At 47.5% G+C, this 27837-nt stretch overlaps 1 protein-coding gene across 5 annotated transcripts; it reads right to left on the bottom strand.

Moving 5' to 3' along the window:
* Positions 1-2402: 2402 nt before the first annotated feature.
* Slc37a2 (solute carrier family 37 member 2) lies at positions 2403-27831 on the bottom strand. Of its 5 annotated transcripts, none has more exons than XM_048796238.1 (19): positions 27681-27831; positions 14946-15027; positions 14377-14470; positions 14167-14245; positions 11930-12065; positions 11429-11505; positions 10447-10613; positions 9378-9415; positions 8932-9084; positions 8521-8611; positions 6886-6948; positions 6469-6554; positions 5939-5987; positions 5698-5771; positions 5351-5429; positions 5127-5224; positions 4826-4890; positions 4558-4614; positions 2403-3110 (listed from the first exon to the last, which is right to left on the bottom strand). In XM_048796238.1, exons 1-18 carry the CDS (start codon positions 27737-27739, stop codon positions 4584-4586), a joined length of 1521 nt encoding a protein of 506 aa, XP_048652195.1. In that variant the 5' UTR covers positions 27740-27831; the 3' UTR covers positions 2403-3110; positions 4558-4583. The 5 variants fall into 5 exon arrangements, 4 of the variants coding, with proteins under 4 accessions (XP_048652195.1, XP_048652197.1, XP_015354480.1 ...); XM_048796240.1 differs by lacking the exon at positions 27681-27831 and adding an exon at positions 21289-24756; XR_007344697.1 differs by lacking the exon at positions 5351-5429.
* Between the last annotated feature and the right edge of the window lie 6 nt (positions 27832-27837).

Here is a 27837-nt window from a genome sequence, read left to right as displayed (position 1 = left end):
GTCTTCAAAGCCAGCAGGATAACATCTTCCAGCTGACACTCCTGCTTCTCTCTCTGATTTATAAGGAGCCCTGTGGTTACATGGGCCCACCTAGCAAGGTGGGGTAGTGCCTCCACAATTTTTATCACATCTGTCAGGTAAAGTGACATATTTACTGGTTTTGGGAATTAGGTTACAGACATCTCTTGTGGGGAGGGAACACATTCTATCTACCTACTATGGAATATATGGTCCCATCTTCCAGCTATCAGGAATGTCTCCTACGCTCCATTGGCCCTCTCTTCATTCCCACAACCTTATGTGCAAGGTCTGTTGTTTTATCCACTTCCTAGGGTTCTCTGCAGCCACTCTGTACACCTCAATCCCAGATCCCCATGGCATGTTGAGTTTCTCCTCCCAATTACTAGTCTTCATGGCAGCTTCATAATGCTAAGCTCTATTGAGAGCTTCTTTCCCTTTCTTTCCATTGCTTCTTACCTCCTCCTCCCCCAATATCCTTCCACCAACACTAGTCCCACACACACTAGCCAACCTCCCAATGGATCTCTAAAGGAGAAACGCAAAGAATTATTGCTTTTTAATTACAAGTGCTATTGTAGCATCTACCAGGAAGAACATTTTAAGCTTAATTGAGACCAAATGTGAAGTTAAATTAAATGAATAACTAATTAACGTAATGCTCCTGCATTAGCCCCGTGTGAGTGCAGAGGCCCAGAGAGAAGGCAGGTACCAGGCCTCTAGTGAACAGCCAATGCCCAGAGCTGAGGAGGGCGGGCAGCCTGGCCCTAGATGGTGAGTGCCAAGGGGCAGATCTCAGCACTGTGGAACCCCCAGCTTTTGGAGCTTTCCCCAACTGCCCAGCCACAGCCCAAGCCCTCATTTCCAAGGCCATGCTCTGAGCCCCACAGTGTTTCTTGCTTCTCTCCAGTGCCAGACTTATCTGCTGAGAGGAGCTGATATGTCTTGTTCATTTCCCAGAGATCCTAGTGCTGGAGTCTCCCTTCAGATCGCCTTAAGAGTTGTTGGCTAAACAGGCAGATGCTCAACTGATTCAGTTGCTGCAAATAGTGAGAGGTGGGCAGGAAGGGACAAGCTTAGAAACGTGACAGGTGGGCTGCCATTTTCTTTCTTCACTCCTTTGTCCTGTGGGAGTTTAGTCTTGGTAGAGCAGCATGGCATCCATTTATGACAGACACCAGTGCTATGCAGCAGATTGGGGAAGAGGATGGATGAGAGCAGAGGTGATAAAATGCTGCAAGTGGCAGCGGGAGGCTTGTGTCATTTATAAGCCTATTCATATCCCTTATATTATCCCTGATGAGACAAGTTCCTTAAGGGCATGATCTCCTTTCCACACCACTCCTATGAGGTAGGGAAGAGAAGACCTCCAGAAGAGCCACACCCTCTCCCCTGACCATCATCCCCAGCAGAGAGAGCCAGTAAGGAAACCTCTGCACTCTCCCTTCCAGGAAGCAGGGCCGCAACACCTGCCCACGCTGGACTCTACCACAGGATTGTATCACCATCTAGTGGCTCTTAGAAGTAACACAGCTTCTCCTTAAGCCTATCCCTCCTAGGTGTTAAAGTCAGATAAATCTTTCCGGTCTTGTGAGAAGTAATCATAAATTCTGAACATAAAGCCATATATCATAGGTCCTGCCCCTGTAGGCTCTGAAGACTTAGAGATCTCTGACTGACTCCTTCCAGAGCCAAAGTGTGTATCAAGCACATGAGACTCCCCTAGGTGTTACCACTGTAGCAAACACAACTTATTTTAACCTGTGTATCCAGGGTACTGCACCAGCCCACCCAGTATCCCAGTAAATACAATGGCTGTATCTTCTATGAGGCTGGAGGCTTCCAGCATGTTCCACAAGTCATCAATGTCATTAGCATGCCCTCCATGAATGCACACCAAATGTGTGCTCCTGGGACCCTAGTTCAACAAACCCTGTGAACCCTGCTTGCTGCTGCTGGGCCAGGACCTGTCAAGGATTAGCACAGCACAGCTGGCAAAGGAAATCTATATTAGTACTGATGGGTAGCTATAGAAGTCAGTCGAAAATGCCAGGAGTCAGCCTGGCATGTCACACCCACGACCTGGTGTAGAAGCAGGCACATCAGAACACTGGATAGAAGGGGGCTGCTGACAGCTCCAAGCAACAGCATGTTAGCAGCTGCTCAAAAGAACCAGCAGCACCCTCATTTCTTGTCATCCTGGTACTTGTGCTAGTGGTGAGAATCCTTTTCAACTGTGCATTGTCTACTTCATTCCTATGATAGAGCTGGTGTGTAGTACACACTCAGTATCCACTGGCATTCATTCTCAAAGCGTGTACCACACATGCTAGGATTCTCAGTCGTGCCTCACCCCATCAGTTCCCATAACACTAACACTGATATCATTGTCCACTGAGGCATCATCAAGGGCTAAGGACCAGGGTGAGGCAAAGAGGCATTCAGCTGTCAGGATGGGCACACACACAAGCCCAAGAGTAAGTGCCCCTTTACTGAGGCAGCTCTCTTGCCCTACCATAGTCTTGGCCCTGGAAGAACAGCCATAAGCTTTAATCAAAATGGCCTAAGAAGTTATCAACAGGATCAAATGGGGGTAGAATAAGAGGACCCAACTTGGGGAAATACACAGAGAAGACTGATTTGTGGACAAAGAGAGGCTGGGCACCTATGAAACGGGAGAGATGACTCCTACAGGAACTGGGTGATTACAGAAATGAGAATTGAACATGCGAAGAAGAGACACCTTTTCCAGGCCTTGGTCCTATAGTCTTTGCCTTCAGTCATGGAATCTGAATAAGCAGTAGTCTGCATGTCCTTCCCTCCTGCTCTGATCCCATCCCTTCTGCTTGCAGCTCTCAGAGCTCAGTCCTTGAGCCTTTTATGTCCTTGGCTTGGCAGTCCCTTCCCACAGAGAATTTTCTGTACCCTTAGCAGCTTCATGGGTTGGGCTAGGTCGGCTGGTGTTGGATCAGGAGGCTTTGCCTCACCTGTCAGTAGAAATTTCCATTGTCTTGCCCATGTGGAGTGCTTTGGGGACCCAACAGGGACCCTCCACACTTCTTTTCCAATCGAGGCTTCATATTTCTTTATACCTGTATGAAGAAAAGTGAAAATGGAAGAGAAAGTGAGATACAACTTAATAAGCTCCTGCCTTTCATCTCTGTTCCCTGGAATTAGGGCTCCCTTTTACCTCTAGAGCAGGGAATAATATGGAGAAAACCTCACAATGTTTATGCCACATTTGACAGCTTTACAGAGCAATATCACAGATCTCATCTTGCCTCAACCTCAGGTCATCCTTGCCTGTATTTAGAGATAAGCATCCCCATTTTTGCATAAGGATTCAGGAAATCTGAAGGAGTACCCACAATCTTAGAGTGAGCAGAGTGAGCAGAGAATGCAGGACTGTCCAGGGATTCAACAGTCCCAGCCCAGTGTTCTCTCCACTCCAGTAAATTATTATACATCCACACATGCCTTCCATGGAGAAGGACTAGCTTGGAAAGGCAGCAGTGCACAAAACAAACCCCTACATTTCTGGGTCCTTCTTAGGTTGTTCCAGAACTGGGTCCTCATTCTAAATGATACTACCTGTTTTGATATGGTTGAGAGGTGAGCTACTATATCTAAAGCTCAACTCCATTTCAGGCACACAGCAATGCTCACTAAATAGTCCTTCTTTCCCCTTTCCCCTCCTCAAACCTGGCCTAAGGAATACAGGTGGAAGGAGCTAAATCAAGCTATCTAACTCCCTGCTCCCCTCCTCCAGAGCAGGACAAACCCTGTGAATGCTTCCTGCAAACTGTAGTTTGCTTCCTGCTCTCAGTTTTTCTCCTTGTGTGATGCCTTTCTAAAGCAGAAGTGTTTCCCAGAAATGTTTCCAGGATACTGTGTGGGTTACCATGACCCCAGGGGGCTCTTCCTCATATCCAACCCTGGTCCAGGCTCCAACCAGCTCCTCATGAGCAAGAGGCCCCTGCTCAGAAGGAGAGCCAAAAAGGCCACAGGAAAGTTGTCCAACCACCAGCACCAGCAGACAGTGTCAGCCTCTGACTAGCCCCTGCTTCAGCCACTAACCTATTCCTGCCACCCCTACAACCACCACCACCGGACACCAGGCAGACAGCACACCAGGTTACCAACGGACGATTGATTCAAATTTTGTTTCAGAGCCTCTGATTGGTAGTTGCTTTTTTCTGCACACCCTGGACAGAGGGACCAGATGACCTTTGTTTCTGAACTTCAGGAAGCACATGTGGATAGGCCTAAGTTCAGAGGGAAAATGATTTCCCATCTCTGCCCCCTCTGTCCTAGAGGATGCCCCTAATGCTGTCCCTCAGGGAAGAGGCTGCCATCCTCGGTAGCATCTCAGACCCCTTGGGAAACATTTCCCAAGCACCATGCTCTGTCCAGGTTATCTCTGGACCTGGCTCCCAAGAAAAAAGAGAAAGAAAAAAAAATCACATTGGAAGGGAGAGGATTTGCATGCAGCCCATGTTCTAGTGGCACATTAATCGCAGACTTGAAGAAAATACTCACAAAAGTTGTGGGACTTGAGGAAAATACTATCGCGGATGGGTTAGGGCCAGACTAGAGCTACAGAGACACACGGGGACAACAGAGGACAGGTTAGTGGGTCTGGGGTGGGGCAGGGGTTCACACAGCACTTCAGAGAGGGGCTGGCTCAGCATCCTTGAGGTCTGGGCTGGTCTAGCCTCAGAATGGGTGTAGAGTAACTGAGCACCAGGTGGGTTGCCTAAAGAATGAGGTCGGGAGAAGTGGGGCTTCCACTGTTAGGAGGACTCACCCTCTGCCTTTGCTCAGGGATGACTTCCAAGCCAGGATCTCTTTGTACACCAACCGACAGAGCAACTGTGGGGAGTCCAAGGCACAGAGGGAAGGGGGGCACCGTGAGCATCAGTACATAGCTCCCAGGGTCAGTTGACCAATGCATTGGCAGCAGAGAAAGGAGTCACCCCCATTTGCAAAGTAGTTCTGATCAAAGAACTGCTGTTCTTGTTGCCCTAGAACCCCCAGTACAGGGTTCCAACCTGCGGAGACAAAAAAAACCCTTCTGATACCCCTTGGTGTATCCCAACAATGCTTACCAAGCAGGCCAGGATGTCAGCAGAGATGAGCATGTAGAAGACATTGTTCCAGCCTGTGGGGGAAATGAGTCCAGCCAGCAGGGGCCCCAGAGCAGCACCTATCAAAGCATAGCCTCATGAGAAGTGGGCCACACCTTCCCTGTCCACCTGAGGGTAATCCAACAAGCAGTCTGTCCAAGACAGGGCTTGGTCCAGCTGCCAAAAGCCAAATTAACATCACAGACCTATGGAGCCCGTGCCATCGATGATGGCTGAGACAGTGGAGAGGGCCTTAGCATTGCCCTTCAGGCTCTTGTGAGTGCCCTGAGGAGAGAAGCAGAGTGGAAGGACTGAGCTAAGTAGCAGCACTGAGTAGGACCAGGACAGGGGGAGGCTCACTTGGGAGTGTAGTGACTAGGGCTTGGATGTTGAGGAAAGGGATCTGTGGTGGGTTCTCAAGGACTTTAAGGGTCTTGTCCCTGTAGGAAAGGAGATGGGAAAAGGGATATGGGAAAGTGGCCATGGAGAGAGAAGCCCTGATCAAGTCCCCAGAGTGGTCCTTGGTGCACTGGGTTGGGGGTGGCCTGCTTACCAGATCAGCAGAGACTGCTGTGGTGATAAGTGCATAAGGACCATTGACCAGCATCCCGCAAATAATCAGCATCACTGGACAGCAGCAGAAATGGTGCAGTTAGAAGTGAGTCCCAAAGTAGATGACACCTCAAGGTCTCAGGCCTCCTAGCTCTTACCCTTCATACCCCCACACCAGCATCATTGGGCTCCCAAAGCAGGGACTTTTCTGTGGCCTAACAGAACTTGCACTGCCCACTCACCTATGGAGCTGACAATCCCATTCTGGCCAATGTAATTGTACAGGAACATCTGTGAGAGGAGGAGCGAGGCAGAGTCACATCCAGGTTCCCCTGGATGGGCTAGAACAGCCCTTTCCTGATCTGGAACACCAGATGTCACCTTATTCCTCCTCCCTCTCACACCCAGACTTCTCAGGTCTTTAAGCAACCCAGGGATGGAAGATTTAAAACATGACTTTTTTCCTAAAAAGCCTTCTCTCCTATTTAACCTCAATCTCTTTCCTTTTTCTTGGTCAAGAAGTTTTGTAGCTAGTCTCCTTCTTCTCTACCAAGGTCAAATAATCACTAATCCCTTTCCAAAATTCCCAGTCCTGGTCTCTTTCCCAGGGGCCTTATTATTCTGACCCTCACTTCTCCTCCTCCCAGGTGTGCACAGGGAGTACACTCACATGTACAAGAGATAGCTGTATGCATAAATGTAGAGATGGGCACACAGGTCAGAGGCCTGTGACATCTGCTCACAGGCACTTGGCCCTTGAGGTTATACGCACCATGGGGGCAGCCAAGATCAGCATGATGCAGCAAGTGGTGGCTCTGCCGTTGGTATAGTCAGAGATGAGCCCTGCCATGATGCCACCTGGAACACACACCACTCAAACACTGCCCTCCGATAGGAGGACGCCATCCCCTTGCCTGCTACCCAGCTTCCCCCCATTGCCCTACTCAGCTTTGGCCTGCACCTGACATCAAGGACCAGCAGAGCGTCTCCCTCCACATCCCTCCCTGGCACCCATTACTATGAGAAACCACACAAGCCATCTTTCTTAGGCCTATCCAGCCCTGCAGGAGCAGAGAAGACCGTTCTCTAGAGCCACCTGCCCAGGCACAGCCCATTGGACCTATTTCTTCTTTCCTTACCCCTAAGGAGAATCAGGGAAGCCTACTGGTAGAGCAGGTCAGGGCCTCACCTATGATGCCACCAACATCAAAGAGCGTAGACAGGTCCCCAGCCTCCTTGGCACCAAAGTGAGCTTTAGAAAACACAAATACATGGTCAGACACCCAGAGGTTCAGGGCAAGCATTCTGCGTGCTGCAGAATAATCCCTACAGGGCCCTGATCCAGCCCCATCTTCCAGCTGAGAGCCCATGGCACAGTGATTTGCCAGGGCTGCAGAGTGGCTTTGCAGCAGTTTGGGACTTAGTCTTTCTGGTTTCCAGTCCTGCACTGCCCTTCTCCCCTGGAGGATGACTTTAACCTCTTAGAATAGACCTTGTCTCACAAAGCTGGGATCTGGGTCCTTAGAACCCTACCCCAAGAGCCATCTTTCCCCCGGAGTGCAGTCACTCTCATTGAGCCTCAGCCCAATCAGCCACTCGCCCTGTTCCACTCCTGACCTAACAGCAGGTTCCACTAAGTGCCCTTCCCAGCCACCTTAGAGCTCTACTAATGCAAAGAACGAGAAGAAGACTTGCAGGGAAATGGGGAACTTGGGCCCAGGCCTTGGTTCTAGGCTTAGAAAAAGGAATGTCCAGAAGCTTGACTTGTAGCCCTCCCCCAATGTTGACTCATATTCTGAAGTCAGAGCCAAGGCCTTAAAACAAAGAGTCACAGTGTCCACAAAACTGCCCCAGAACTCTACCAGTATTACCAAGAGGGGCCCCTAATGTAGAGCTAAAGGGCAAGATGCAGCTTGAGATCTGGCCATGACTAATCCACAAGGACTCCTATTCAGAGCAAGCACAAATGTAGCAACATTTGTGGGCAACATCGTCCCTCCCCAGGGCTGAGGGAGTCGAGCAGCCTTGGGTGAGAGGTCCTGAGTGAGAGGTAGAGTTTTGAGGCTCCCAGGGTCTGGGAAGGTGAAGCATGCTAGATAGAGACCCCCGCTCAAGGAAAAGCAGAGGCCCAGGTCAAGGAGATATCAAACACTCTTTTTCAATATCACAAGTGATCTCTCTTCATCTGTACATCCCTGAGCAGGGGAAGGGAAAAGTATCCCATGACGTGGGGCAGCTCCCCAAAAGCAGACCAGCAAAACTCAATACAAAGGCATAAAACCCATAGAAGAAGGGCCCTTGGGGCCAGGTTGTGGCTCAGTGGTAGAGTGCTTGTCTGGCATGTGTGAGGCACTGGGTTCAATTCTCAGCTCCGAATATAAATAAATAAACAAAATAAAGGCCCATCAAAACTAAAAAAAAAAGAAGAAGAAGAAGAAGGGCCCTGTGGTTACTGCCAGCAGCAGGCCTCTTCTTTGGGCTGGGGAAGCACTCATGGTAGACCTTTCCAGCACCCAGCTCCACCCACCTGTGAGCCAAGCAGCCTGGAGTGGGGTGTTTTTCTTACTCTCAGGCTGAAGAAGACAAGGGAGGATGGTAGAACAGATCTTTGGAGTCAGGGTGAACTCAGCTGGACTCAGGGTCTAGGTATAATGTACAGAGCTTCCCACTTAAAAAAAAAATTAAATAAATCTCCTCATGCCCTAGTTGAAGCTCAGCACACTGGAGTCTCACACAGTGCCGCAGTGGCTTCCTCCCCCACCAGAAGTAGCCTTGCTCTCCTTGGAGATCTCTTGCTCTTAGCCCTTCTGTCCCTTGGACTTACCCACATTGAAGATGTAAAGTGGCAGCCAGTAGAGGAAGGTGTAACTGACCAGCTTGGCGAAGAGCAGACAGAAAGAGAACTCGATCACACCCTGGGGAGCATAAAGAAGGTCACGATGGAATAGGGTCCAAGAGATCCTCCATCTGGTGGTGGCTCAGCACTACCCTGGGACTGTTTATCACCTTCCACAAAACAAACTCACACCCACACCTAATCCCAAAGGAAGCAACACGCCTGCTGCTCCATGCTGTGTCAAGTCTCCCAGACCGCCCTCCCCAAGCCCACTACTGCCCCTCCACCTCTCTCATAAGGAAATTCTGGAAATCATTAGTCATCCCCCATCCGATATTCTGATATCCAGTGGAAAAATCTAGAAAATCCCTCTCTCCCTTCATTCCATAAACTTCTCACCGGGATTTTGAGTGCCCCCAGGAAGCTGATGGCCACAGGCTCAGCGCATGGCTCCTTGGAGCAGCTGGTCATGGTCTCCTGGCTGCTCTCCCTATTAGTGTAGGGACTGTTTTCAGGGTCCTCAGGGTTGTCCTGGTCCTTGTCTGACCCTTCCTGTGCAGAAGAGAAGAGCCCTCACTGCAAGCTGGTCCATATACCCCCTTACCCAGCTAGAGCGTGGCCCAGGTGAACAGGAGGAGGTGTGCATCTCTTTCTTGGATAGGACTGACTCTGCCAGGCCCACTGGATTTTTAGCCAGTTAGTCCAATGGCCTAATACTGGGTCTGTGAAGTCAATGGCAGCGGGGGAGGGGCACAACTCCCTCCTCCAACTCCCAGATCTTCCTTGGTCCAGCCCGGATCATGGGGAGGGAAGGCAGGGATAGAGCTGGGAGGGGTCACACTCACGTGGTGCTGTGGAGGGGCACAGTCCACATCTTCTGGGTCTGGAAAAAAAAATCTTCTAAGAAGCTTCCCTACAGGCCAGCTTTCACTTTACAGCTGGTACAGGAAGCTGGCTATACCATCTCCTGTGTGGTCTCCCCTCCATGACGGAATGGCCACTGGGGTTCAGGAGGCCAGTTTTCTAGGCCTGGCTCTCCTAATTACCATGTCACTACTGCCTCTTGGACTACAAAGTGGCTATAAACCCAGTCTTGCCAACTCACAAGGCCTCACAAGATGTCAGAAAATGGGGAAAACACCAGGCACAGTGGTACAAATTTGTAACCCCAGTGGCTCAGGAGACTGAGGTAGGAGGATGGTGAGTTCAAAGCCAGCCTCAGCAAAAGTGAGATGCTAAACAACTCAGTGAGACCCTGTCTCTAAATAAAATACAAAATAGGGCTGGGGATGGGGTTCAGTGGTCAATTGCCCCTGGGTTCAATCCCTTGTACCTCCCCTTCCCCTCTCAAAAAAAAGAAAAGAAACTGGGGAAGACAACAGTCAAATGTACCAAATGAAAGAGACTAGGTTCTGTGAGCATGGCCCTTCAACCACACCTGCCCTTTCCCACACCCCTCAGAGCCAACCAGTGTTGACTGGGCTGCTACAGGCCAAGCTCTTTTTGTGTGTGGTAGTGGGTATTGAACGCAGGGGCACTTTAGCACCAAGCTACATCCTCAACCCTTTTTAATTATTTTGAGACAGGGTCTTGCTAAATTGCTGAGGATTTCAGTAAATTGCTGAGACTGACCTTGAACTTGTGATTCTCAGCCTCCCAAATTGCTGGGATTACAGGCATACACCACTATGCCCAGAAAAAGCAGACGTTTTAACTACATTGTAACTTCTTTAATCCTTCAGACATTCCAGGGAGTAGATATTATTATTATTTTGCAAATGAGAAAACTGAGTCTCAGCAACACACAGCTGATCCTCCAACCCATGCCCAGCAATCTTTCCAGTGTATCGACTGCCTTCTCCCAGAAACAGAGAACTGGGAGGCTCACTAGTGGGGTCTGTGGGGTCCACTCACATTCAATGAGGAAGAGGAAGGTGATAATGCCCATGATAGCTGTGATGACACCAGGAACAATAAATGACAGACCCCACTCTTGGTTCACCCAGATGCCGGCGATCAGGGAGCCCAGGATGTTGCCCACAGATGTATGGGAATTCCAGATGCCCATGATGAACCCCCGCCTGCAGGGGAGGTAAGGAAAGGGAAGAAGTGTAGAGAAAGTAATGACCCTGGCCAAGATTGTAAGTCTGGCTGCCCACAGCCTCTAGGAGGTGCCCAAGCTTCCTAGACTTGCAAAACCCCAGAGACACAGTCAGTGAGGAGGGGGAGGGCTGGGCTGTCGCCAAGCAGGCAACTGGTCTGGGCTCCACCCCTCTTTGCCAGCACCCTGAGCAAGCACAGGTGAGAGCTCTCACCACACAGAGAGTGTGGAGCCCCCACTCTTTCTTCCCTTTTGCTGCACCATAATCTTACTCTAAAGCAGAGGTCCTCAACTGGGGAGCAATTGTGCCCCCCCTTCTGGTAACATCTAGAAATTTGAGGGTGTCATAATTCAGGGTTTGCTCCTGGTACCTAGTGGGAAGTTGCCAAGCATGCACTAAGCACTGTCTAATAAGCACCCAATGACCAAAATATCAATAGCTCTGAGGGTGAGAAATCTTGCTCAAAGGCAACTTTTTCTTTTTCTTTCTTCTTTTTTTTCAAGATAGCAAAACCAATTTTAAAGGCCTCTTTGTGTCTTCTTTCAAAATGGAAATTCATTCTTTTTGAGAAAAAGTATAACTAAGGTTGCCTTAACTATGGGTTAAATCCTCATGGACGACAAAAATAGCACTGCTCCCATGGAAACATTTGTGTCTCAGCCTGTGGACATCAACCAACTGAAGGAGGCACTCTCTACTCTTTCCCCTGAGTTTACACCAGAGGGCCGTGAGTAATCATCTCAGTAGTCCCAGCCCTCAAGGTCCTTCCCACCCTCCTCCTTCGTCATACTCACTTCCCTTTCCCGAACCAGTTGCCGACACAAGCCACCACTGAGGGCCAGCCTGTGGTCTGGACAAGTCCATTACAGATCTGTAGGGAGAGAGGATGGAGGGTGAGAACAAGCCTGGGCCATGCTCCACAGCCCTGGGTGGAGGAAGTTCAATGTGACGCTGAGGGGCCCTCCACACCCTACACTACAAACCTTGCCCTTCCCTCACATGCCTGTCCACCCACACCCCAATGTCATGAGCTGATTTCTCCTCTAGCTCAAGACTTAGCAGAGACCAAGCCTCTCATGCCTTCTGAAGGGATCTCAGTGCTGTGTTCAGGGCAGATTTACTGAGCTAATAATTCATGGCTGTTGGGTGTACAGTGTGATGGAGGGAACTGAACTGGGAGCAGGGAGTCCAGGTCTCCATCTGTTGTGACCTGGGGACAGATGGGAAGGACAGTGGCCTCTGGGGTCCTTTTAGTGATTGGAATAAAGACCCAAGGACAAGATGGAGATTCGTACCTGGATGAGCACAAAGTACCAGAGTACATGGATATTCCAGAAATATCCCAGGCCAAAGAGGGAGGTGAAAAGGCCACTGAGCAGCATTCCAGCTGAAAGGTAATAACGGAGGGGGAGCCGCTCCCCAAAAATTCCACTGGAGAAGAAGTAGTTAGATTTATGGTCAATATCCTTTATGTCCACTACCACTTCATTTCTCCCCTAACCCCAAGCCACTGAAAGTTTACACCAATGACCTCTGTGCTGTCACATGTCAAGGCTGACCTCAGCCCCCACTTCCTGGACTCCTGCCTTTTTTTTTCCCCCCAATATGGGGAATTGAACCCAGTGTGCTCTCTCACTGAGCTACATCCCCAGTCCTATTTTATTTTATTTTGAGATAAAATAAAAAAGGCTAGCCTTGAATTTACAATCCTCTTGCTTCAGCCATCTCAAGTAGTTGGGATTACAGGCATGTGCCAAATACCCAGTCAACTCCTTCTGCTTTATTTGACACTGCTGGCCATACAGTGAAGGCACTGTTGCTCATCTCCTTCCCCTGTGGCTGGCCATTCCTTGTCAATGATTTCCCTGTGGGAGCAATCTCTTGCATCACTTTTACGTTTTAACTCTCACCTATATGCTCAATAGTTCCAGCTGTGTATCTTCAGTCCTGATCTGGTCCTCAGAGTTATAGGATCATATCCAGACACCTTCTGGACATCTTTACTTGGATGTCCCCAAAACATTAGAAATTCTACACTTGAACTGAATTCCTCTTCCTCCTTTCACCACTCAGGTCCTTGGCCTGATCTCTGATCTGAGAGAAGTGCACCACCAACCCACCTGGCTGCTCAAGACAGACCAGGGAGCCACAGGAGGCTCTGCCTCTCCTCACTTCCCACCTCTCACATTCAGTCTCTGAGGCCCACCATTCTACCTTTTTAATGTTTGCAGTGCTAGAGATTGAACCCAGGGCCTTGCACATGCTAAGTATATGCTCTGTCACTGAGCTGCATGCACAGCTGCTTTCTGCTTCTTAAATTATTCTGCAGTGTGCTGACTCTTCCATCTTCATTACCACAGTAGGAACTCACACTCAGCAGCTTGGTCTGTTGTAAAAGCTTTTTCTGGGCTGGGCACAGTGGCACATGCCTGTAATCCCAGTGGCTCAGGAGACTGAGCCAGGAGGATCATGAGTTCAAAGCCAGCCTCAGCAACTTAATGAGGCCCTAAGCAACTTAGTGAGACCCTGTCTCAAAATAAAAAATTAAAAATGCACTGAGGATGTGGTTCAGTGGTTAAGTATATCCCCTGGGTTCAATCCCTTGTACCAAAAAAAAAAAAAAAAAAAAAAAGCAAAAGCCTCCCCTTGGTATGACCTATCTTGCTCTCCCTCACTTCTCCCTCAGATTGATCTATCCTGAAACAAACCTGGGGTAAAAACCCTCAATCACTTTCTCTCCTCACAACCTGACACACAGGCCTTTGGCACATGACCTCATCCTTTAGTTCCATCTTATGTTACTTCCTTGGAATCTCCTCTCTGGAAAACCTGTTTCCTCACTTGCCTTATTTTGCTCATGCTGTGCTTTCTGCCTAGATCCCCTTCTCTGCTACCAGGCCCATGACCTCTTTACCAGTTCAAGGCTCATATCCTCCAAGAAGCATTCCACAACCCCATCTTCTCCAATCCCCCTGCTTGAACTCTGTAAGTATTCTGAACTCCAGAGCATCTGATGGCCTTCTCTATCCTAGAGCCACCTTGCCATTTTGTAATTAGCAGATGATGCCTGGGTCGCCCCATTAGGCTGTGAGCTCTTTGAAGGCAGGACCCTGCCTTATTCATCTGTGATTCCTATCAGTGAGCTCCAAACTGGTTTTGCCAGATTCATGCTTGCTGGGCTAACCTTAGACACAGCACAGGATAGGAGCTTCCTGGTATCTCCACATCTAGGGCCATCTTTAGAGGGACCCTGCTTCACACCCACCAATGCTAAGTCAACTCAAAAGGGGCATCTTGAAAATCTTCCAGGAAAAAGGGCAGTTAACAGTGGGAGTCCACCAGGTAAAGGAGCAGTCTTGGAGGCCACAGTGAGGAAAGGAGGCTGATGGTTCATGCACAAGTCTTGGCCTCACTCCTACCTAGGGAGCAAACAGCTTTCACCCTTTAGCCTGATGCCCCCAGATTAGACAAGGGGAGGCTGCAGTTCTGAACCATTCCACTCTAGATGGGCACAGGCTCTGCCCCTCTTTACCTGATAAACATGCCGATGGCATAGGCCACAAGGAAGGCATTATCCACAGCCCCCAGTAATTCCTTGTAGTCATCTTTATCTGAAAGCAGACAGAAGAGACAGAAAGTTGACTGCTTAGCTTCCCCTGCCACTTGGAAGCCCTTTTTGGCTCTGGGTAGCCCCTTCTTGAGGAAGAGGGAACAGGAGTGGAGAAGAGCAACATGTTTTTACCAAATGGACTCCAGCTGCACCACGAGGTATCATTTAAACTGTGGGTATCATTGATGGGTTTGATCAGCTCTGAGCAGTTCTGGTGCAGACGGCTCTGGGGAGGCAATGATTTGCATAGGTCAGGGGTCATCTCATCATCCCAGACCCCACTCAGCCCAGAGAAGAGAAGGACCTCCTACCCCAACACACCAGCACCACTGCCTTTCCCCGCTCCCCCAGATTCCTTGTTCCCTTCTGCCCGCACCTTCCTTAAAAGTGACTGAATATAGGGAAAGGTGGCTATCTCAGACTGGTAAGCAGGACAAATAGAGCCCAGGATCCCTGCCTTCTCATCCCATCCATACCCCCAACACTGAACAAACTCAAAAGAAGCACATAGGGAAATATTCCTGAGGGGGAAAAAAAAAAGAGCTACTAACTTTGAGTATCTGCCAGGGGGGAAGGAGTGGTCTCTGTGACCAGGGAAAGGGAAAGAGGCAGGTAATGGCCTGAGGACAAGACCACTCCATTAAAGTGCACATCTGCTGGCCCAAGCATGTCCTGCATTCTCCATTACTACCCAGCCTCACCTTGACAATGCTGATTGGCTTCCTGGACATGTGATAACAGGTATAAATGAGGAAGGTAAGCAGCAGGGTGAAGCCACGGAACCTGCAGAAGAAGCCAGGCATCTGGGTCAGCAGGAAGCCAAACCCCAGCTGGGAGCTGCCTCCAGCCTGTGCCTGCTCTGGTAGCCCCAAGGCCTAAGCCCCACTTACTCTTTATCTCCAGGTTCCCTTTTAGACACAAATTCTCAGGGGCAGAGGCCAGGGGGAGGCTCAGAACAGCCGGGCAGAGGACAGATTGCTGGGAGCATTATCTCCCTGGTTTCTAATAGAATCCTGAGGTTTCTAATAGACTGGCCAGTCACCCACACCTTAAAGGGAAGCACCTCCCCTGCTCCTGTTGCTTTCCAGCCCCTTTGTTTCTCTGTGGCCTAATCTAGGCAAGGGCTTCTGGGTGTCTGTATGAGCCACAGGGATGGTGGCAGGGATCTGGGATGGTTTTGTTTTTGCTTTTATTGGGGATTGAACCCAAGGGCGCTTAATCACTGAGCCACATTCCCAGTTCTTTTTTTGTATTTTATTTAAAGACAGGGTCTCACTGAGTTGCTCAGGGCCTCACTAAATTACTGAGGTTTGCTTTGAAATCATGATCTCTCAGCATCTGGAGCCACTGGGATTATAGGTGTGCTCCACCACACCCAGCTGGGATGGTTTTTAAATGTCAGAAACATAGGAGTGGGAGGGAACTGCAGAGGAAGGAGGGTCTGTCTTCAAAGTGAGGTCAGTAGTCGCCTTGAGCTTGGAACACAGCAGACAGTCCAGGCCTCAGTTGGAGATGAGTCAGCTGGGGCAGCTGGTGACAGAACCCAAGTCTTCTCCTTCATAGTCTCAGGCTGGTCCATTCCACTGGACAGAAAGATCATTCTTTCCCTCTGTGGCACACACATCCCATGTGCCCTCTCCCACCTCCTGCCTTGCATCTCATCCACTGGCCTGGGATGGAAAGAACAGTCCCAGTCAGACACCAATCAAAATTTCCACTGCAGCCTAGGCCTTTTTCCTCTCCCAAGGGTCTGGGGAAGGAAGAGCCTGCAGTGCCTGCCTGAGTCACTGTCTGCTTTGACAGCAGGCCATCAGCTGAGCCAAGTCAGCAGCTGCTGAGAACCAGAAAGAAAGTGGAAAATAGACCTCAGAATGGGGGTTGGGATGCAGCTCAGTGGTACTGTGGATGCTTACAATGTACCTTAAAAAAAATGGTTCCCCCAGCCTGAGAGAAATATCCAGGCATTAGGAAGACCCAGTTCTTTGGCTCATCAATTAAACATCTCATGAGAAGTGTGTAAGAGGGCTCTGGAAATCTTTGTATCCCTTAGTTCCATGAATCTAAGAGCAGATACTAGATGCTCACTCTGTCCTCTCTGGGAATCTATACCCAAACCCCAAACTCACTTCCCTCAAACATGTCATGAAGCAGTGCAGGCTCTCACTTGTGAAATAGAGTATTTCAGCAAAGCCCAAATTTGGGTTGGGCTATCAGTTCCCGTCTCACTTTACCCCTGGATTTGCACTTCTTAAGAGGGTCTCTGTCTCCATTCTGTCCATTTTAAGTTTTTCTGCTTAAGAGAATGAAGTTACACATGGCCTTCTCCATTACTTTGCATAAAATTTTTCAGTGTCTTTCCATTCCATCAAAAATGCAATTCCAACTATGTAGTCTGGATTTCACTGCCCAAAGACACCTGAATGGATCACAGGAGTCTTCTAGAGGCTTGAATTCTATTCCAAGTGCCTGTCTGGTGACTGACATTAGCAGTTTAGTGGCAGAAAAGTTTTCTGGTTCTACTGGTTGCCATATGGCACACAACTCCTAGTTTGGGGATTTCTAGAAGCTGAGGTCAATTTTCTGAGAGAATTTGGACAGGGTGTCTAGTTGACCTTCTACAAACAAGGAAGTAGGTGCAAGGAAACTTCACCTAGAGAACACCAGTGCTGCCCTTGCCTGGGATGCTGCCTCATTCAGGGAAAAGTTGGAAAGACAGAGACACCTGTCACTCATTTATTGGGTAAACATTTTCTGCCTCTGCTTCACTCCTCAGTTGTACCGGAATATAGTATCAACCCCATCCATCTCACAAGACAAGTGAACACAATATCCTCCTATGCTCATCTCTAGGTCTCTGTCACTATCACAATAGTGACAGATCAGATCCTTTCTGGATCTGAAAGACCTCCAGGACCTCCCCACTGGGGCCCCTGAAAAGCCAGGCAATGGGGTCTTTGCCAGCTATGGAGCCTGATGTAGCCAGGAGGCCAGGCTACACTTCAGCAGGCACACCCAGCCCTCTCAGGAGCTGAGCAGAAACAAAGAGGGCCCAAAGGGATAGCCTGGCTACCAGCAACCCTTCTGTTCCCACCCCCACTCCCCAATAATACCATACTGCTTCACTCCCACATGCCAGGAGCTGCCCACCAACAACCTCAGCCTACCCTCCTTGACTTTCTCCTAGTTATGGTCCCAGCTATACCTCCTCATCTGCTCCATGTCCCTTTCCTCCAGAATCCTTGTGCTTTCCAACTCCAGGTAGGATAACTGTTCCAGAGGACAGACATATTCATGTCCATTTCTAACATCCTGATTCTCTTGGCAGAAACAAGACTGCTTTTCTGCCGACCCATGTGCCTTCCATGTCCCAGGTGTCAGCCTAAGGATCTGGAAATAGCAGGAGGAATCATAAGAAGGATCTTTGCCCTGCTGGAACTCACATGTGAGTGCAGGATAGACAAAGTCAGTGTGACTGTGCTATAAAATAAAGAAGTCCTGCCTCTGACACTGGAGCATAGAGGAGGGACACCAGGCCCAACAGAATGGGAGCAGTGTCTTTCAGAAAGAGATTCCAGTGGTGAGGCTTCAGTTGTATCTTAAAAAAAAAAAAAAAAAAAAAAGCAGGAAGAGGCCAAGTCAATCATGGCTGGGCAGAAAGATATGCCAGGGAGAGGAAGCAGTTTGTGCAAAGGCACTGAGGCGTGAAATAACACTACCTGTTTAGGGAACTTTGCATGGCTCCGGATATCTGTAAGGTGGGACTGAGCCAAATATAGACGAAGTGGCTGGAAGGAGGCAGAGCCAAGACCAAGCAGGGCCTTGGGTGCCAACCAACGGAGTTTGGGCTATTTCTTGAGGATAGAAAGCCACTGAGGGACACCTAGGTCAGGGTGCTCTGGACAGGAGCCAGGCGAAGTCCTAGGAACACCCAGGCTTCTATCCTGTTGATTCTGGGGGAATCCCCAGCTAGCTTTCCTCAGTGCAGGGTCTGTTCCCTGTGTTTTTTCTACCTGCCAACTATCCCAGGGGACACAGCAGCATCTTGGGCCCCCCTAGGTGTGTATTTCAAGGAGTTGATGTCTATAAGAGAAAACAGCAAGGACTTAGAAATCAGGCAAAAGCTGGATTCATTCCTTAAACCTTTTCACTCCTCTAAAAAGCAGTTTATCACCTTTCTCGCAGAGCTACCGACAGGTTAGAGTTACTGACAGGTTTTATCACATTCCTAACACCCAGTAGGCATTTAAAAATAGAAGTTAGTATTGCTTCAGACTTAACAGATGAGGAAGAAGAGCTGGAGGACAGAGACAGGCCTTGCTGCTCTGTCACCGGTACCAAACTCTTCTAGACTGTGATTTCTAGAACCTGGATTCCAGCCCCTTCCCCCACCTCTAAAGGAGGCATACCTGGGTCCCCATGAACACAAATATCTGAAGCCAATAGCACCCTCACCTTGTCTGGGGTGGATGGAGTGCCTATGGAGAGCCTGCAATGGTACAAAGAAGTGACTCTGACCTGCTGAGGCCTTCCCACTTTCCCTCAGAGGCAGACAGGAGGATCAGCAGGGTCTACACTGGCATGCTGTGATTTTCCAGCCCTCTCCTCCTTGAGAGACCTGCTTGACCTACACCCAAATTCCTAGAAAACCTGATCTCCAATGAGCAGAGTGGCACACACCTGTAATCCCTATGGCTTGGGAGGCTGAGGCAGGAGACAGTTCAAAGCCAGCCTTAGCAATAGCAAAGTGCTAAGCAACTCAGTGAGACCCTGTCTCTAAATAAAATACAAAATAGGGCTGGGGATGTGGCTCAGTGGTCAAGTGCCCCTGAGCTCAATCCCCAATACACCCCACCCCCCAAAAAGAAAACTTGATCCCCAAAGTGAGCAGGAGAGTCGTGATTCCTGGATCCAGGGGTCCTTAGCTGTGCTGTGTGATGCTAAGCCTGGCATTGGATTCCTCTGGGACTTCCAGCCTGGACTCCAGATGGATGGAGGGGTTGAGCTCAACGTCACACCACACTGGCACAGTGCATGGAGGGGCAGGCCTTCTCCTAGTCTGATGCTCTTTCCGTGCAAACTTGTCAGGGTGTTCTCAAGAAAAGGCTCAGGTATCATCATTCAAAGGGGCCTGAGGACATAGGTCAGATTAAGGGCTGGGTTAAACTGAGTCAAGCTTATGAACACACACTCAATTTGCAGGCCAGAGAGCTGACGCTCTCCTGCTGTGGGTGGGACCTGGGAGGTTTCACTTCTCTTCACAAGCCCTTCCCTTGAGAATCAAGGGGCCCCAGAAGGGGAGCAGGGTACAAGGTATGCACAACTGTGAGTAGAGGGATGGCAATCCCAGTGTAGGACCAGGCTGGGCAAGCAGGTCAAGGGCCAAGGGTGATGAGGTGCAAGGCTCGCAGGTAGTTCCAGGTGGGGCTTGCTGCCTCATTACCCTCTAAATCTGTTGACAAGAGGTGGCACTTCTTAGAATCCCACCTCCCTCTACCAGATACTGGTTACTGAATAACCAAGTCAGATAGAGAGGGGGACTAGCTATCTCTTAATTGTTAGCTGACAATCCAACTTATTCTTTCAAAGGAGCATGATAATGGCTTTATTGACCATGTTAAGACTTTGCACTAAGAATGCATCTGGAATAGGAACTGGGCACAGAGCGTGCCACAGTAGCAAGAGATAAAAAATAAACTGACTGACCCTGCAAAGGACCTATCACCACTAATACTAGAGCAAATATACAAATAAATAAAACAACCAGTAAGAACAAGTACAGCTGAGGGTCTCTGACCTTTGGAGAAGATAGAAACAGCCCCTCTTTCTGAAGGCCACTCAGTTATCCCCACCCTCTGCATCTACCTTTCTTGCTTTGCAACTATTTTTCTAACAGTCCTGTCCACCAGCAAAGCCAATGGGGACTATAACTCCCTCAGTGACTGATCCCCTCACCCTCTTCCTCAACCAGGACTTTCTGGATGGTGTCTGGGGCTGCCCTGGAGACCACACAACAGGGTGCACTGGCTATATCTGCAGGTGACCTTGGCACTTGCCCTGAGGAAATGGAACTTGGTGGCCCTTTTGTGGGTGTGCCTGTTCTGGGGTCAGCAGGTCTAAAAAGGATAGAGGGCTGGGCACTATAAGAACCAAGCCAGGGTCAATGGTAACATTGCCACCACCCCTGCACCCTTACCAAGCCCTCCAGACACTAGGAGATATCCTAGTGGGAAAGGCCTGCTGGGAACAGATAGCACAGGGTCAGAGTCCAGAACCAGACTCCCAGCATACAAGATGGGACAAGGGCATGCCAGGTCTGGGAGGGCGTCTGTGGACCAATGGTACAAAGCTTTCTTAGGTCAGGGAAATCCTATGCTTCTTGTCCCCCTTTCTATAGGTGAGACTTGGGCACCTGCTCAGAGAGATGAAGGTGACCAAGGGCCAACCAGCCAGTCCCAGAGCCAGGGAATCCTCAAGATCCTTTCCAAAGAAGGAGCCACTAGTCATAGCTGTGGAAACCCAAAGCTTCTAGATGAAATTAGTGGATAAGATGAACATTTTTTTTTTTTTTTTTTTTTTTTTAGGAAAGAGGAAAATATAGGCTAGATGGCTTGCTTGAGGAGAAAGCTGAGTAGAGGAATCCTGTGTGCTCAGACAGAATGAAAAGGCACGGCTTCATTTCATTTTGACAATCTGGGTAGCTGAGCAAGAATCCAAATTCGTGGGGCTTGGCAGGGTGGCCAGCAGGTGTAAGTTCCATTTTCTTCTGAAGCAAGGCTGTGTGAACAGCACAGACGGGAGTGTGGTGATGAAGGCAGAGCTATGGTCCCTCCCAGGGAGGTAAGATGAGGCCTTCCCTGTTAGGTCCTCTGGAGGCTTCACCTTGACTCACGTCTCCTGAGCACAAAGGACCCAGGGATGATCATGGCAGAGACTAAAAGGAGAGCAGGAACACCACCCACTACACAGCCCTCATACACATTCCAACCTCACAACAACCAGATGGGGGAATCCTGGGCTTCAGGGGCACAAATCCTGGTGTCTGACCTTGATTTTGCTGGTCTTCTGGGACTGCCCAGCTTCAACCTCAGCACCCAACTGGTTTATTTCAACTGAAGAAATACGGCCTTAGCCAAGCATATAGACTATTCCAAACTCCTTGCTGCCTTTCCGGTCAATCTCTGAAGCCTGAGTCAGACAGCTCCACCCAAGCCAGTGAGGTACACACCAGTTTGTGTTGTAAGGAGGGAAAGAGGAAACAACAGGGCAGAAGAGGAAACACAGAAAGCAGCTGCTTCGCAGACTGCACTCACAAGCAGTTGGGGGAAGGGACTGCAGGGTCACATGCTCAGTGGGGGAGGAGGCGCAGTGGATAATGGGTTGCTCCTCCAGGTCCTGCAGGATCCTTCATTCCTTCTCACAGCAGCCTCTGCTCATCATAGCTCATCTTAAGCAGCGCTTTCTGCTGCCTGTACCAAGCACCTCTTTGTAGGAATCAGGAAAGTAATTCAAGCAAAAGCTACATGGATAGCATCTGGGGCGGGGGGGTAAATCTAATCTAGGGCCATGGCAAAATAGGGAAAAGGACATCAGACTTAGGCCAAAAGAGGCTAAGTTTTCATATCTGGTTCTGCCACTTACTGTGACCTTGAGCAACTTGTTTAGCCTCTCTACTTCTCAGTTTGATCTTCTTTTGAAAAGGAGAATGAATGCCTGCCCAAGATTGTCATAAGGATCAAATGAAGTATAATGGATGTGGACGTATCTGGCATACACAGTATTTCTCTGGGTGTGCATTCCAACATTTTTCTCCTGTGTCTTCCAAGCAAACTCCACAGAGCAGAATCATTTGTCCTAGTTGCAGCCACCAGTTTGGCCTAGTTCTTGACTGGCCCTTGTGGGAAGATTAGGGTGTGGGGAAAATGGAAAATGTGGGAGTTCACAGCTCCTGCTCATCTTGCCTGTTCAATCTGCTCCCCCTCCACACCCATTCCTGCTCATCCAGCTCCTGTGTCAACCTGGTCCCTCCTCCCACTGGCTTCACATCCCGAGTTCCCCCTCACAGGTCCCAAGAAAAATGCCCAGCCCCATAAGCAACAGCCACTGTCATTCCTCTGAAAAGATGCCCATGTTGCCAGCTGCCCCCAAACATGCCTATGCAGATGCTGGCGCAGAAGTAAAAGAACCAGCCAGTCCTGGGGTTAGGGAATCTTCTGGCATTCGGTAGCTCAGAAACACCATGACAGAAGGTCTGATAGGAGGAGGAGGAACAGTAACATCTGCCAGGCAGAAGCTCCTCACAGTTTAGGATCATGCTTAGAGGGAGCTGCTTCTGAACACCAGATGCCACCTGCCTCCAGCCTCACTTCCAGGGGCTGCTTCCTGGACACACTATGCGCCTGCTGGCCGGAGCCATTTGTTACTAGTCCCTAAGTAATGGCTTCCAGATCCATCAGTCAAAGTTGACCTTCTCCCCTGAGAGGGAATGAATCCCTTCCATCACAGAAATCTTCCAGTACCCAACAAATATTAAATATGCTAGGCACTGTGCTAAGTGTTTTAAATAGTTTCTTATTTAATTTCATCCAATCCTGTGATTTAGATACATTGTCATTTCCCTTCCATAGTAAAGAAAATGGAGCCTTAGAGAGATTGATTTGTCTAAGGCCAAATGGCCATGTCACTACCCCACACTATCATCGGTGGGACAGTGGGAAGACCATAGGTTTTAGAGTCAGACTAATCCAGATCCAAATTTCAATTCAGTCATTTACCAGTCATTTGTGATGCTGGGCTGGCTACATAACTTCTCTGTGCTTCATTTTACCCATATGTTCAATGAGAAAACTAATACCTTGCAGTTCTAAAAGAATTATAAATTAATAATGCCTGGCACATATTAGTAGGAAGAGTGAATAGAATAATCATTGATAACTAATGATTACTTAGTGCTTAATATGAGCCTGGCACCAATATAAGTACATGTAGTACCCCATTTAAACTTCACAACAATTTTATGAAGTATACTACTACATCCCCATTTTATAGATGAAGAGTCCAAGGCCCAGGGCCAATAACCCTCTAGCTTCTTATGCTCTTTTCTTTACCTCTGTTTTAACATTCTCCTTGGAGACATGTGAAAACAGTAAGATTTTTTTTTATTGGTGCATTATATATTATATTATTTTACATAATAGTGGAATTTGTTGTTATAGAGTTTGTTTCTAATTTTATTTCAGACTGTAAGTACTTATCCTGTTTGCCTCCATTCCAGCCTATATTTTGTTTAACACAGGTTAAAGATAAATTGGATTAACATTTAGCCATAGTAATACCATCTCTGAAGATGAAAAGCCACCATTTTATCAGGTTTTCTATACGCCAAGCAAATTATACTATAATCTCTAATACCTTATGTATCAGACATGTTCAAAAAGGCAGTTTTCTTCAAAATCAACTCAAATGACCTCTAAAAGACATGGCACATACAAAACATCACATTTTGACACTCAATACACAAAGCAGTGCCTTCAAAAATTGTTGATTGTGTGTACACAACCTGTTCCAGCTTTACCCTTACTTCAGAGAAGATAGGATCGTGTCTTAATTGTCTCTGCAGGCCTCAGAGTGAAGTGCAATAATGCACCTGCAGCACAACTACATCTCATTTGACGCTTGATAGGAATCCAAACCCATGCTCATTAGGAAGCAAGAACACCCATCAAGCACCCTCTAACAGCCAATGGAGGTCAAACATGTTTACACAGACTATCATATGTATCTTCAAAACCACCTGATTTTTACTGGTGAAGGAAACTGAGGCTCCTCAGAGAGGTACATGGTGGTGAATTAGCCTTATTATGTTTTTAAACACTGGATAGATTTTTGCTGTTGTTATTTGTATTGGCTCCTTTTTGTTTTGAATACTACAAAAGCAAACAAATTTTCTTGTCAGTTGAATTATTTTTGTCATAATTCTCATGAGACTGTTCATACTTGAAAAATATCAGTAATAAGTTGACTAGCAGTTTTTAAATGTCATCTACAAATAGTTTTTATTTTGTTCTGATGCCTCCTAAAGACTTTGCAATCAAATAGGCCAATTTTTTTTTCTTTTTAAGATTTTTTTTAATAAGATGGACACAATTTATTTATTTATTTATTTTTATGTGGTGCTCTGAGGATCAAACCCAGTGCCTCACATGTGCGAGGTGAGTGCTCTATTGCTGAGCTATAACCCCAGCCCCCCATTTTTTTTTATTAACAACTATTTCTGACAAGCACTTACTCTTGGGTACAGAGTTCTGATGGCACCACTTGAGCAACTTTGAGAACACACTAATGAATTGAGTTAGGAGTTCCTGGACTCTTTAATCAAGAAATGGATGTTTTTGTGTTCGACTGTTTTCGTGGTACTGGGGATTGGCTGAGGAGTGTTCTATGACCCAGCTATATCCCCAGGTCTTTTTAAATTTAATTTAATTTTGGTTCCAGGGATTGAACCCAGGGGTGCTTGACCACTGGGCTACATCTCCAGCTCTTTTATTTATTTTTTTAATTTGATACAGGGTCTTGCCAAGTTCCTTAGGGCTTTGCTAAGTTACTAAGGCTGGCTTTGAACTTATGATCTTCCTGCTTCAGCCTCTCCAGCCAGTGGGGATTACAGGTAATCACCACCATGCCCAGCTGCCTTTTTTACTTTTTGAGACAGGGTCTTGCTAACTTGCCCAGGCTAGCATTGAACTTGTGATCCTATTGACCTTGCCTAAAACAGATGGGTTTATGAGATTGCTAACCCAAGATTGTGTGGAACAAAAAAATTAATCATATGGAACTAAATGGACCAATGAGGGATGACTGTCATATGTTTGAATATTTTTGTTATGTTCCATTTCCAGGATATAAGTGTTAGGAAGACCTTTGTCTTTTTTCTTAGGCGATCTGCAACCCATAACAATTTAGTAGACTTCACTTTTATAAATTGAAATGAAACATTAATAAATGTCTTATCCTTCCTATCTAACTCCTAAGAATTCAGAAACTCTATTGGTTCTTCTTGTTTTTCATGGTAATATGACTATTTGCAAAGGTTCAATAAGAATCTGTTCCCTGTTCCTCTCTGACTTTTTAAAAACTGACACATAATTAGAAAAATTGGTTATGTAACTAAGTCTTTGGCTGGAATACTGTGTTTGACAAAGATGTTCTCTTATCAGATATAACCAGCCCCTTTTAAAGAACTAAGTTTTACCTTTTGGAGCCAATACTAATAAAACACTTCCAAGAAAAGTAGCTTGCTGAGTTCCCAACCTTATAGGCAAAAAGGAATGTCATCATTTGTAGCATCCAGGAAGCTTAAGAGATTTGGGGGACCTTGAAAAGAGAGGCATTTGCCAAAAGTTATAAGAACAGCAAGTAAAACCTAGTGAAAACAGTTTCTTGGTATGGTTTATTAACCTCAGGACAATAAATAAGAAAAGACTTTAAAAGTCCAATCCAGGATTCCTCATGAAAACTTTTGGCAAAGCAAACTTAACAAGCTCTGTTAATTAATATTCTTGCTGTGTCTTAGTAAATAATGAGATCAAATCTAATGGGACCAGCTTTATTTTGTGATCAAGAATAATCTTTCTTGGAGATTATAATAATAATTATTATTATCATCATCAAAACAGGGGAGTCTGTGGAGGAAAACAAAACAGAACTATGCATTGTTCAGAGGATATACCTTCAATTTATCTGAATCCAGCTTTCACTTATCTGATTCTAGCTTTTCATTGACTTTGAGCTATTTTACAGTTTTTTGAAATGGTAGCAAACCAATAAGTCATGTAAAATATGTTTATGAACAATAATTCCAATAGTTTTCCATCCCAACCTGTGGAAAAAGTAGTGTGGCTTTAATATTCCCAAATTGTAAATGGGTATGTTCTTTGGATTCTGGTTTTTTAAATTGTGCTAAAAGGTACATAACATAAAATTTGCCATTTTAACCATTTTAAATGGCATTAAGTACATTCACATTATTGTACATCCATCACTCCTATTTTTTTTCAATTTTCTTTGCAAATTGAAACTCCATATGCACTAGACACTAACTGTCCATTTTCCCTCCCGGGATTCTCTTTTGAACCAATTATAACATCTTCTGACTTCTGCATTATAAATTTTTTTAAAAAAATATTTTTTAAGATGTTGATGGACCTTTATTTTATTCATTTACTTATATGTGGTGCTAAGAATCGAACCCAGTGTCTCACACATGCTGGGCAAGTGCTCCACCACTGAGCCACAACCCCAAGCCCTAAAAGAAAATCTTTAACAAGTTAATTTTTATATTCTTATGAAAGTCATGATCTTATCTTTCTGAAAAAAATATCATTTAATAGTCTCAAACTCAAAAAGGACCAGGTAAGTAATCTAAATGAATGAAGAAGGTTGGAAATGAAAAGTACTAACAACCAATTCAAAGTGCCTAGGTGACCAAGTGTCCTCATTTGCCCAGAACTGAGAAAGTTGGGAACGAAAGACTATTTTAAAACCAGGACAAATTTGTTGCCTTGAAAGTACCTGACCTATCTGACGTGACCTTTAATTCCTATTAATTTAATTGGGAATTAAGGCCTGGTATTAATATGTCATATGTTTTTCAAGAGAAGCCTCGAATTTGGCTATTTTTGTTAAATTTTATAAGTTGTAAATGATGGCAACCACCAAAATATTAAAGAAAAAAAATACACTACTGTGCAGATCAAGCAAAATGCTCCAAATTGCTCTGATGAAGAATGTCTGAAACTTATCCACCCACCACCAGGCCATCACATGGCCACTGTGATCAGGAGGACATGTACTCTGGGAGCTGGCTCACCTGTTTGGGGGCGACCACCCAGCTGGGAGCTGTTACAGATACAGTCCCAAGTCTCCCAGGGCCTGGAACTCCTCCAGATAAGCTGCCAGGACCACTGAGTTCTGGTTTCTGTGTTACTCTATGGCTAAAACAAACTGAAAGGGACATAGAACAACTCCAATATATAGCCACCTTTTTGGTCCACCACCCGCGGCCTAGGTTCCTTAGTTAGCATGTCCAGATCCCCCAGGTGCTCAGGGCTACAAGAATGAGGCAGTGAGGCGGTCTGAGTATGTGCTCCTGTTTGAAAATGAGGATGGCAATGGCAAAGGGGAAAGTGTGGGGGCTCTGCCAGGCAGCCCATTGTTCATCAGTGTCACTGTGAAGTAGGAGAACGCAGTAAGGCAGGGTCTGTGTGTTATCAACCTTCCAGGTTGGTGTAGGTGAAAAAGCCCGGGGCCAGATCTTGCCAGACCGCCCCTCCGGGGAGTAGGGCCACCGCGGACCTAGTTTGGCCTCCGGAGGCTACTTGGCGGTCCCTGCCCGCCCCTAGCCACGAGCTGAGGCAGCGCGCCTCTCTCCCCTAGCTCACCAGCTGTCCCTGGAGAAGGAGCGGAGGAACCAGACACCCGGAGCCAGGGAAGACCGCATCTTGCCTGGCTGGTACCCGAAGCTGAGTCGACGCAGGAGGGCGCGGAGCCTGCGCGTGTCCCAGGCCGGCGGTCAGCGGGGGGTTTAAATGCCCCGCC

Source organism: Marmota marmota, unplaced genomic scaffold, assembly GCF_001458135.2.
Source record: "Marmota marmota marmota unplaced genomic scaffold, marMar, whole genome shotgun sequence".
Lineage (NCBI taxonomy): Eukaryota > Metazoa > Chordata > Mammalia > Rodentia > Sciuridae > Marmota > Marmota marmota.
This window is presented reverse-complemented; position numbering and strand designations above follow the sequence as displayed.